This window comes from Apis florea, unplaced genomic scaffold (genome assembly GCF_048593485.1).
Source record: "Apis florea isolate Af1SG1 unplaced genomic scaffold, ASM4859348v1 contig_2201_pilon, whole genome shotgun sequence".
NCBI lineage: Eukaryota > Metazoa > Arthropoda > Insecta > Hymenoptera > Apidae > Apis > Apis florea.
The window spans coordinates 571,347-584,783 of NW_028256542.1; the positions used below are offsets into that span (position 1 = coordinate 571,347).

A 13,437-nucleotide genomic window follows, 5' to 3' on the forward strand; every position below is an offset into this window, starting at 1 on the left:
TGATGATTGTTTATATATATATATATATATATCGTTTGAACAATATCATTATATATATATATATATATATATATATATATCGTTTGAGCAATTGAGTAATTAAACAGGTACCGTCCAAGAATAAACATTGAATTTTATCATTGTACATTCCTTCTACCTGTAAATATTTAATTGTGAAAATAGAGTGGAAAACAATTAAGAATAATATTCTTTATAAAAACAAGTTTATTTGGTATTATAGATAATTTAATGAACGTACAAAAAGGAAACTATAAACCAGTTATATATTATTTTAGTTATATATTAATATTATTATTAAAGTCTGAAATTATAAAATTAAGAAATGAAATATAAATAATTGTTTTGTTATAAAGAATATATATAAAATAATAACTAAAATATAAAAATATTAAATAATCTTAATTATTAAAAAATATTTTTAATAAAATTGTACAGCTTCTTAATTCATGTTTTTGTAATTAAAAAAACGTTACTTATAATTTTATAATAAATTTAATTAGAATGGCATCATAATTTATTAAATTCTGAATTATGTTGTTATATTTGAATATATAAAAATTCTATATATTATTTTCTATGCTATATAGTCTTTATCAGTCTTTATTATTTAAAATATATATTTAAATGAATAAAATCAAAAATATAAAATTCATCAAATTAACGAAATTTTTGATTAAATATATATCATATATCATGAATTATATATAATTATATATATCTTTTAAAATGCATTTGCATTTATAATAAATATAATAATAATAATAAGAAAAAGAAGAATTTTATAATAATATGAAAATTATAAGTAGTAATATGTGTATATACTATATTTTATTGTGATAAATTTTCCTATATTTTTATATTTACATAATATTAACTCATTAAGAAATAATATATAAAAATTGAGTAAATATTTCATTAAAATATTAAAAAAAGAAAAAAATAATAAAAAAAAATAGTAAAAAGAAATTAGAAATGAAATATCTTAATGTGTTGATTGTGAATTTAAAAGTAAATAATAAATGTAGTAGAATAGTAACATGATAGAATTCCTTCATACTTAATGAAATTAATTTACGTTCAGTTAAAAAATAAATGCTACGTTATTGAGAAAAATTTTTCAAATAATAGTTGAATAAATATTATCATTTCTATGAATTAAATATTCAATTATAGTATTTTTTGTTAAAAGAGAAGAATTGTATATTAAAAAAATTTATATTTTTTTTTTCAAAAATAATTTTAAAAGAATAGGAAAAATATTATAGACTTTTCTTCAGAAAAATAATTAAAACACGAAATTGAGAATTCTAATTAATAAAATTAATAAAATGACATCGATAAATCAAATAATATGCGAAATAATTAAAAATTTAAAATACCAGAAAAAATATTCAGAGTAGAAAATAATAAAAAGATTATAACTAAATTTTTGAAGATTGAATCTTCAAATTTAAAAAATAACAGTTTTAAAAATTTATCCAAATTATTCTACTTTAGTTGCAGTTTGTTCATCATATTGAACAGAAGGTACCATAGGCGGTTTAAATCCATATTCCATTTTTGACTGTCTAAAGTTTCCACTATTCCCCATTACTTCTTGCCTTGTTCTTCTTAAAGTTGTCTGTATATCTGATGACGAATATAAAGATTTCGATTGCGTCCCAAGAGAAGTTTGCAATTTTCTTGGTACTGGACCCACGTATTCATTTTTGATTTTATCTTTCTCTGAAATTCTCCCATAAGCAATTAAATTACCATTATTCATCGAATAAGTTACTGAATGGGATGGATATTGAATCCCATATGGTACAAACTTTTTTGGTGACATGTGTATTAATGATGGTTGCCTAGTATGAGGACGATTTAAGCTTAAATACTCTTGATTATAATATTGCATCGTTGAATTGTAATAACCCTGTTCATTATCATAAGGTTCTAATGACTGGAAATTCTGTCTTAATGGTTGCTGATAATCACCTTGTAGATTATAAATTGAATTTAATTTAACAAGTTTGGTATTTTCTAAGGAAAATGGTCTATTCTTCTCGATTTCCATAGAATATGGCCTAGGTAAAATTTTTCTGGTACTGGAATCGGGATAGACTTCTCTATCACTTTTTCTGCTGAAATTGGAACAGGTTGAGGAACTCTGAAGTGAATTGGCAGAGGTATAACAAACTTCTGAATGGCAATTGGTATTTTTTTTTCAACTACCTTCTCCACATGCACAGGATACGGGATTCGTATTTGTTTTTCTATAACTCTATCTATTGGTATGTGTATGGGGAATGGCTGAGGAATTGTTATTTGTTTTTCTATTACTTTCTCCAATGGGAATACCTTCTTCTCTATTATACCTTCTTCTACTGGATGATGAATATTTTTTTCTACAGAATATGATTGTGGTACTGATATCAAAAATTTTTGTTCAGTTGGTAACTCACTTGTAACCTTCGTTAACAGAACTTGAGACAATTCTTGAGTTCCTTGAAGATTTTCCTGATTAGTCAGACTTGATAAAGTCTTATCGACTCCTCTTGGCTGTGGAATAATGGAGATTGATTTTTTCGGTATCTCATAATTATTCTGTTTAACGCTAGTCTCAGGATATCCTTGAAATCTAGATTGTTTAATTATTATTTGATCATATTGAGCAGTATTTATTTGCTCCTTAGCTCCAATAGTGGATTTAGTTTCCACAGGATGAGTAATAGCTAAAGTTTGATTAATTTGATCACTATTTGCCGGATAAATAACATCATTTTCATTTGAGGTATATTCATAACGATTGCGTTCTTGATTATTTGAAGAAATATTTTCGTCCAAAATCTCATTGTTTTTATATACATTAATCTGACTTGGCCTTTGATCTTTGAGCTGACTTTTCACAGGTTTTCTATAATCTTCTTGAATATGTTGTTTTACCAAAGGTTGTTGAATATTAGGTACAAATTCGACAGGATAATGAATTTCTTGGATAGGTGCTGTATGAAATATTTCCACTGATTTTTGAATCTCCACTAATTGAGATGGCGAATTCGTGACCATTACTTCAGAATTCTGTTGTGATATTTGATCATTCTGGAAGCTGGAGTTTTTAAAATCTGAAACATCACTCTGAATTAAACTTTCACTATCAATTTCAGTAGTTTTTACAATATTAGTTTCATTCTGAAGATATAATTTTTTCAAAGTATCTTGATCATTGACTGAATTTAGATCTTGTCCTGCATTCATCAAGGCAATACCAACTTGAAGAGGATTTAAAATAATAGTTGATGCTGCTAGATAACCATTTTCTGACACTTTTGATTTTAACGGTTCTATAATTGATTTCGATACTTCATTGCTTTTGGTATAATTATCTGTATTTTCATAAGAGTATTTCTTTTGTTGTGGAAAATCAGGAACTACTATTGGTCCAGAAAATTTTCCCAAAGAAACCGATACTATAGGAGCAGAAGTCGTTGTAAGAGTATTTTTGATTGTAGTTGGATTATCGGTATAGTCTTCTTCGGTTTCTTTTTGTTTTAAAGTTCTCTGAAATTTTGTACTTTTTGTTAGAATAAAAGGGAGTTGATCTTTCGAGAATGCATTATGATTATTATTTGAATTATTTAATTTTTTATAGGAATGAAAATTTTTTCTATAATGTTTTCTATGATCCTCAGAAGAAGATGGAATATTGAAAAACTGTCTAAATCGATCATGATTTTCATTGTTTTTTGATCTCAATGAACGAACTCGTTGCCCAAATTCTTTTATCCCTTCACCATCTATATTTTCTTCGGAATTCATTTGACGAAGATCATTGGAACCAATATTCTGAAGAGAATATTTAGTGGTTGTCAAATTTTGTACAATGACCTCTTGAGAAGGATTATATTGAATTGTGACTGCTTCGTTAGTTACACTTTGATTAATTTTTTCTAATTTTGAAATATCATCCAACGATTCGTTTGAAGTATTTTCTGATATGTTTTTTATGTTTAGAGGCAGAACATATGGTTGAACTACTTGCATGGAAAATTGCTGTTGGGATTCATTCTGGAAAAAAAAAAACATAATTGAATTATTAATTTTGAGATATATTACTAATGGAGAAGAGATATATTTAAAAATTTCTTATGAATATTTTTATGAATATTAATATATAAATCCTTAAATAATTAATCAAATATAATATCTTTGATTGCGATTAATTTAAATTATTTTAATAAAGAAAAAGAAGAAAAATTTTTATTTTTAGATAAATATTACAATGAATTACGAATATTTACAAATATTTATATATATTTAAAAAAAACGAATATGAACGAAATGCAATGAAAAAAATTGTTGCAAAATTAAACATCATTGCACTTAACATAATAATAGTACATAGTAAAAGTGCATATTTAAGAAGATTATTGAAAAATGAAAATACGCAATACATATGAATTTCTTCATATGATCAATTATTTAAAGAATGATCTTCCTTTATTTTGGTTTGTTAAAAATAAGTTATGTTTATGTCACGTATGTTGAAAAAAAATATTCATTTTTTTTTACACATATTTATCATTGAATGGAATGACGCAAATATTTTTCGATATGATTAGTTAATGCTGGTGGCATCGAAAGCGAATTACTTTCCACTAATCAGGAAGGGAAAGCGAGGAAATCGCTGTTCCTCGAGTTGAAAAATCGATTATTCATAGATCTATTAAAAGTCATTTTTATCTTAATAAGATATTTCATTTATATTTTTTTCTATTAATTACGATACTTATATTATTTTATAGTTTTATAGTTTTTTTTTTATAATATTTTGTGAAAATGAATAAATTCCAAGGATTTACTTAATATTTTTTTTTGTGACATACATATTATTTTTATGTTTTATATTTTTTCTCAAAATATTGATTTTTTAATATTTTATGTTACATTAAAAATTTATCCCGATCCGAAAATCGATATATATATATATGAATATGGCACGTAAAGGATTTCCAGTTACTCAATACGAATAATCAATACTAACCATTTTATGATTTTTTTCGTTTCTGTTAATAAATTTGACAACCAGCGACGCCTCTTCTTCTTTATTATCAGGTTTTTCAGTCTGAAAGAAATTAAAGGTTCTTTCATTTTGATATTGTAACGATGATCTTCGAGATGTTTGATCTCTTTCTTTTTTTGAATATCTAATTATGTTTATGTTCATAAGTGTATTCTAAAAAAACTTCTGTAAAAGAATTTTGGATGGAAGAATATCAGATTTTATTCCATAATGAAGCTTCAAATATAAAAATTTTATTTTACATTATCAACATATTTTTTTGACATAATTTTTTTAAAAATTTCTCAATTTAGATTTTAAGCTTTCAAAAATTTTGAAAAAAAAAATCACATTTATACTTTACCTTGTAATTCAATAAAATTTTAAATGATTATTAATATACTCTTTAATAATCTTTAATAATCAAAATATAATCAATGTAGAAAAATGAAAGCAATTAAAAAAATAGAATTTAAATTTTTATCACAATTTAGTCAATATTCATTTTGTTTCACGAATCTTTCTTCAAAAAAGTTTTTCAATTTTATATATATAGAATATTAAAAAAAAGTTTAAAAATTAGAATGTAATTTTAAAAAATACTTGAAAAATGGTAAGAATATTTGAACTAATATTTTTAATTAAATTAAATTAAATTAATGTTTTTCCATTTAATCTTTTCCATTAGAAGAAGTGAAGTTCCAATGAGAGAAGCGATACTCTGTACAGGCTGTACCACTCATTGAGACACGAGTCAATGGGCGAGGCCGAGCATCTGACCCAATTTGTTCATAGTAGAAGTAGAAAACAGATCATGAAGAGGTTCTAGAAATGAAACTCTTGGCTCTAAGTGTGGCCAAACAAGAATAGAAAATTGTTTAACTTGATAATTTTGATAAAAATAATGATCAAAAAATATGAAATTCTTTATTTATTAATTAGATAATTGAAAAAAAGAATCTTTTAGATAACCGAAGAAAACGCTTTATGATCCTTTAAACAACTCCTGAAGAAGAAGTTTCTATTTTTGGTAAATTTAATGTTTCTTTGAAAACTTCGAAAAAAGTGCACAATAACATTTTTCAAGGATTAATTTTTTTTTTTTACTAACTGATTGAAAATTATATTTTATGAGGACTTACATCAATATAATTGAGAATTTAAACGAGAATTCTTAAACGAAATTTTCGTTTTCAATACAATTTCAATGTCTCTTCAGGAATGGCAAAAGAAAAACAGAATGATCGACAGAGATCGACAAAATAAAAATTTTCTCTTGAAAAAATATAGAATTATTTCAATTAATTTTTAATTTATATATATTTATCCCTTGTTGGAGTGTCCCTTGTTCAAAAAGAAATTTTGTAAATTGATTAATTTTTCTTTTTAAATTGTATCCTCCTAGAAATTGAAGAGTGAATCGAAAGAGATCATAGAAGATGCGGAATGGTAAAATACAGAATTTTTGCTTAAATGGAATATCATCGAGTGCGAGGAGGTTGAAAATAACGCTGGCCAGACGAGATGAGAGAAAGGTGGACATTACGGTACCACTACCGGTCTCCCTTTCTCCAGTACCATTCGAGCGAGAAGAAAGGCGAAACGGGAAAAGATGCGCGCCGCATTCTTGCAGCTTGTGCAAAAGAAAAACCAGTGAGAGTTGTGCATCAGTCGTGGATCTTATCAAAAGCAAGCTATTTTAATCAAACTTATATTGAAATGCATTATCAAAAAAACTTAGAAGAATAGTTTTCTTCAATTTCTTCTTATCAATCTTATCATATTTCATATCATAATTTGCTTTCAAATGGACTATTTTTTATTTGTTTTTAAATTAACAATTTTTTTTTATTGTAGCATAAAAAAGTTTTTATATATTTCATAGAATTATTGTGTTTTTACACGGCAAAAGTTTAACCATTTCCGACGAATTCTCTAGAGAACTGGTCTGATAATTGCTAGAAAGAACTACTGGAGAAATTTACGATGTGACTTGGGAAGGTTCTTCGAAGTTTTTCTTCCCAAATGGGGGGATTCCCCGAATGAAGTCATATCGCTGTTTTCACTTGTTCTGAATTTTTTTCAGAATATTGAGAATGATCGTTGAATAATGTTTCGCAAGATGAGATCAAAAATGATTAAAAAAAGACATTATTAAGTGAAACTTTGAAGAAGGATTCAGTTCTTATTTATTACGGTTTTATAATAATTAAAATCACATTAATCATAGTTTAGCAATTATCCAATGAAAAAGATACTTTTACCGTTGAAATGAATACTTCAGAAAAAATTAAGACATTAACTTCCCTTTCATTCGGAGTAGAAGAAAGAGAGCAAAACGTTTGTAAATAAGCGGAATTTGTTTTTATAGCGTAGTTACGTGTGCAAAATTGTCCTGCTGGAACATTCTTTTCAGACACGCGATCAACAAAGGACAGCACTTTCACTATTTTATGCCTCATTGAAAAAAAAAAAAAAGAAAGAAAAGAAAAAGAACCAAAGGAATGATCAATGTCTTTGTCAGAGACTGCGTGGTTATTATACTTTTAAAAATCTTCCGCTTTTTATAGCATGTAATTCTAATAAATATGTCTCCAGAAATTTAATCCCTGGCAGAAAAGAAGTTCCCTTTCACAAGAAGTTCATAAAAATTTTCTTAATTATGGAGGAAAATTTCTCTTGGGATTGGATTACAAGTGAAAAATTTCTTCAGATATTTAATTATTAGCGATATAGCGATTTTTTTTTTTTTTTGAAATGTGTAAACTGATAATTAAATTAAAGTTAAGTTAAATTGGAGCAGAGGAAATGTAAAAGAAAATTATAAAAGGATTTATCGCTTCGTGAAAGAGGAATAGGAGGAGAAGAGAAAGAGAAAGGAAACAAACAGGATTGTTTACATCGAATTTTTGACAGTAGGTGGGTCAATCAGCTTTCATCCGAAAGTGCGTGGAGAAAGTATTCGCTTTTTTCCAAAACAGATTCTTCTTCAATAGTCTCCAAAGGAACCTCTAATTATCTTTTGTAAATAAATATGTCTTAATTTTTGAATATTAAAATTTTATGTAAAATTATTAATTTAATTGCATAAATATTCATATATGTATATATGTTTTTCTTCGTTAAAAATAAAAAAGAAAAATAAGTGAAGATATGAAGAGTAATAATAGAATATTATCATATATTTTCTCTGAACCAATAATTAAACAATATTTTATATTTTATTCTGTTTCTAATCGATGACTTTTAATTATTAGATTTCTAGCAATTAATGATTGAATAATATTTTTTTCCTTTATGAATCATGCAAATTATAAACTCTAATTACAGGAGATTTCATTTCATGTTGGACAGAAAGCACAAGTGACCTACAGAATTATATTTGAAGAGAAAGTAGAATGACTATGAAATGATCTTGCCCTTATCTCAGGAATTTAATATATAACGATGAGAATAAACGAAATAATATTTAATGTAAAACTTCAATAATTTGCTAGATAATCATTAACATATAACAATTTAAGATAAATATAACATGAAAATCAAATTATAATAATCATTTGAGTCAATAAATTATAAAGATTAATAAGATATAATATCAAAGTGAATTATAATATAATTTTAAATGATTTATAAAATTTGATGAAATTAATTTAGATTACAAAAATTAATAAAATAAAAATTATGTAACAAAAATAATAAAATTAGATAAACATTTCAATCAATAATAAATTTTACTAGATTATATTAAATTCAGCAAAGATTAAATCTAAAACCATCAATCCTATTTAAAACGAGACGATTATACAAACTTGTATTTCCTGTCATAAAATTAAATGGATTTAAGTATATACTTTAAAACTTGTGATAGATAAGCAAAGAACATTCGAGTATTTTAGTCGTTTCTCGAACCGTGTAATGACATATAATATTGTTTGTGAATAAGCATTTTCTAAGTAGAGACATAGAGGGAAAGTGTAAACTATATTTTGTTAGATGGATTTGCAGGAAGAGAATGAGACACGAGTGAAATGACCTAGGCAGCATGCGAAGGTTAAGGACGACTTTCACCTAAAATGAAGGTTGACTGGAAGACTATGTTTCACAACTGGTAACTAGAACCAACAAAAAATTTTTAACAATTTTTCTAAAGTAAGATTTTCGAGAACTTCTTTGAACTCTCATCATACAATATTTTAATATCGCTTTATATTTCTATATATATAAAAAAATAATTATAAAATTAATCCAATAAATATATATTTCTTTTTATGCAATTAAAAATACAATGAATATACAATTAAGCAAATAAATAAATAAATAAATAAATGAATGAATAAATTGCATAAAACACTATCACTACGATTAAATTTTTTTTAGCTTGTTGACAGATTTAAGCTTAAGTTGACAGATATCTAAAATCTATAAATCTATAATTTTATATCAATTTTCTGTATATTATATAATTCTGTATATATGTATATATACATATATATAATATTAATAAAATTTCTATCTCTATATCTCTTACGTGATATTCAATTTTCAAAAACATAAACGTTTTTCTAAAAAAAATATCGACTGCACGTAAAAATTAATTACATGATCAACATTGTATAAGCATATTCAAGGCGGGTAGCAATACACGAAGTAGCACTCGAATGACGCCCGCAAGTAGATCGAGGTTAAAGATTTCTATGCTTGGAGGTTAAGGATGTCGTATGGTGTCTTCAATCTGTGGGGGTTATGCGTGAAAGGTTCTTCTTCCGATTTACGTAAGGCAACGAAACTTGTTCTGCATTGTTTACTCCGTATAACTAATGCTTCGAGATTGGTTCACAATTGCATTCTCAAGGCAGGCAAATTGGAGTTTCTCCAATTTATAATATTTGATATAGATTGAAATAATAAAAATGGATTTCCTGAAAAGCTTTATTATAATAATATCGTAATAAATATAATAGAAAAGTAATAGTCTCATCTAATTTATGAAATTTAATTAAAGAAAACATCATATACAAAAACAACACATATTGGATTTTTTTATCCTTTTTTATTCTCGTTATTATTTAATAACAAGGAAAATGATTTAAATTCTTTCCAAATAATAATATGTTTAACAACTTTTTAATTAAATTATGAAATTTGTAAATCTATTAATTTTGTTTGCATCGATCAACTTATTTATTGACATTAGTGAAATAAAATTTCTTGACAACTAATTATTTTCTTGTGATCAGTGTCACGTCAAGAAATTGGTGAATTGAGTGGTCAGTAGTTCCACCTAAGTATTATGAGCAATAATATGCGATGCATTAATTTCATCGTAAATATATAAGAAAAACTTTCTAAGTTATGAAGACTACTGAAGAGGGATGGAAAATGAATGGTTTGGTAAATTTCTCGAGATAGATACGATATTAATACGTCCTCGACAGCATCGTTTCTCCTATTTGATAATTGAAATTCTCTCGGATTGCAAGCTGTTATCTAATCTGAACTTTTACGTTATGAAGAGGAATTCTGTTTTCTTATAACAAATATTATCAAATTTAATAAAAATTTTAAATGAAATAAAATATCTTTTTGATGAAGAGGTATATTATTTAATTCTTATAAGATAACAAAAAATATAAATTTTTATAATAATATGTATAATAATAATATGATTCAATTTAAAAAAGAAAAATAAAAATGAAAAATCATTTAATCGAAATAAAATTAACATTAAAAATTATATATAATATTAAATAAAAATTATAATCAAGAAAAAAATAATTTAATTAAAAAAATATATATAAATAGAAGTATAAAATTCTGTAACGTTTGATTTGGATATTTGAAACAAATATATATATTGAATACAAATATATCTCAATAAGCAATAAGCAGTTGAAATCATCATTGGGAAAATAAAATTATTTGGAAAAAAATTTGGAAATTGTATATTATAATAGAAAAGTTTACATTTACCTTTTCGTTGCTCCAGTTTTCATTGGAATCAGATTCCAATGTCGCTGTCACGGTTGCTATCCATATAACCACAGAAATCTGAAAAAGAAGAGATTTGTTTCATCAATTCCTTTTTCCTTTTCTACCACATATGATACATCTTCTTATATATCGATAAAAAAATTATGATCAACAATAAATAGGATACATAAAAATAAAATAATAAAAATATAATAAATCATATATAACAAATGGATTATTAAATCATTGAAATTTATTTTTTTAATATTTCTTCCTCGCAAAATTTTTAATAATGAAAATAATTTAATCTTTAATAGAATGTTTGATAAATTAAATGAAATTATAATCAATAATACAACATGAAATAATTTTATCATTTGAAAAAATTACTCGGATCATAATGTGAACAACATAAAGAATATAATGAATATATAATATATATTATTATTATAAAATGAAATATTAATCTCTTTGCTAATAGTAATTATTAATTAATAAATATATATATATATATAACTTATTATTAACACATTGAATGTTAATTAATACTATTATTCCAAGCTTACTTTCAATTCTTTAATGGAATTGTATTACAGATTTAATCACTTTCTATTTATTTTATAATGTAATGTACTTACAAATTACATAACTGAACATTAATTTAAATTTCTGAACATTTTTTTAAACTGATAATATAAAAGCTCATTAAATATTAAATTTTTTAATTTGAATTTTTATCAAAAATTCAAACATTATTCTTTTGTTACGGTATTTATCTCCTACTCTAATATTCGAATAAATATTTTCACAATTTTATATGAATTTATAAAATTAATTTTATAAAATTACAAAATGAAAAATATAATAATGAAAGTAGGATAAAAACCACTTACGAAATAGTGCAGATTCATGTCTTTTATATGCTGATTAATAACTCGTTGAACAGTAATTCCTGCTCTCCCTAGACTTCCAGGATGTTCTTCTCTATTCTCTTATACGACTGCCAATCCTCTCGATCCGATGCACGCACTCCGAAAAGAAACAGTGTACTACTTCGTCTTGATGCGATACACTTGACTTAACTGGTAGCTCCAGTTATCCCCACGCATCAAAAGAGCTCAAAGAGAGCTACGATCACTTCTAAAGATCCCTTGATTATATCAAACGCATACTCATCATCGCCGATATTTTATATAGACAAATGTGATTTGAAGCAAATAAAAAATTAAAATGAACTTGAAATGTGTTATAAAAAGTTCAAGAAATAGTGCATAAGTTGTAAATCAACACGTTCATAACTAGTAATTTTTTTTATTTTGCTAGTACTACTATCAATTAAAATAAAAAGAATAAAAAAGTTTAAAAGTTGATTGCCGCTAATTTCTGTAATTAAGATATGGAATTTATTATTGATAAATTTTGTATTAAATAAATATTTAAAATTAAAAAAATTTTCCATTATAAATTCACAGAAAAAAATATTAAATTTTAAATAAAAAAATATTAATTAAATATATTGTATTTTCATTTCGTATTTTTCATCACTCAACTTATTGTTATACAATATATAATTACTTGAAATATTTGAAAATAGTTATTCAAAATATTATTCAGCATAAAGCTTTTGAATAATTTTTTAATTAAAAACGAATTACAATCATTCAAAATATCGGCTATATGATAAAAATAATCACATTTATGTTTAAAATTCTTTGATTTTCTTGAAACTCAAGATAAAATATGTTTCGCATAATATATCTATGTCTATTTAAATAATATTTTAAATTTTCGTTAATAATTGCATACAAAAAATGGGAATAAAAATGAAATGTCAAAAAAGTGATATCGTTTGAACCAACATTGATGATCGTTGATGATTCTATATAATTTCCCTTTCTTCTTTCTTCCATTATTGCAATTAATAATCGAATCATTATCCAAGATAGTTATATATAAACTAACTTTGCATTTCACAAATGTATTGCATAATATTCACCTGAAAAGATGATTATACAAATAAAGTAAATGAAATTTGTTTAAAATAAATAATAATAATTAAAAAAGAAAAAAAAGAATGTTTCTATAATATAAAAAATTCATTTCATACATATGTTTTTAATTATTTTTACGTAGATTTCAATTTGTCCAGAATACCTCCTGATACCTAATTAATCAATATATTATTCTGAAAAAATATATATCTAATATATTTCTAGAAAAAAAAAACGGACATAATATAAAATACATTAATAGAGTATCACTTCTTAAGCAGAATTCGTCAAAATAGATTAATTATTATATTTTGAAACAGTTTCGTTTGATGACATGTGATTCTTTTTTGTATAATTAGAACTGAATAAAAAGGAAAACAAAAAATAATCCCATCCTAATTATTCGATTTC

The 13,437-nt window shown here is 24.4% G+C and overlaps 1 protein-coding gene across 1 annotated transcript; it reads right to left on the reverse strand.

The window, feature by feature from the left end:
• Positions 1-207: 207 nt before the first annotated feature.
• LOC100871262 (uncharacterized) lies at positions 208-12,175 on the reverse strand. The gene is given in 5 exon segments (XM_086917373.1): positions 208-2,097; positions 2,100-4,068; positions 5,045-5,125; positions 11,036-11,113; positions 11,929-12,175. Coding segments are annotated over 5 exon segments (2,739 nt in total). The 5' UTR covers positions 11,947-12,175; the 3' UTR covers positions 208-1,504.
• Positions 12,176-13,437: the final 1,262 nt, after the last annotated feature.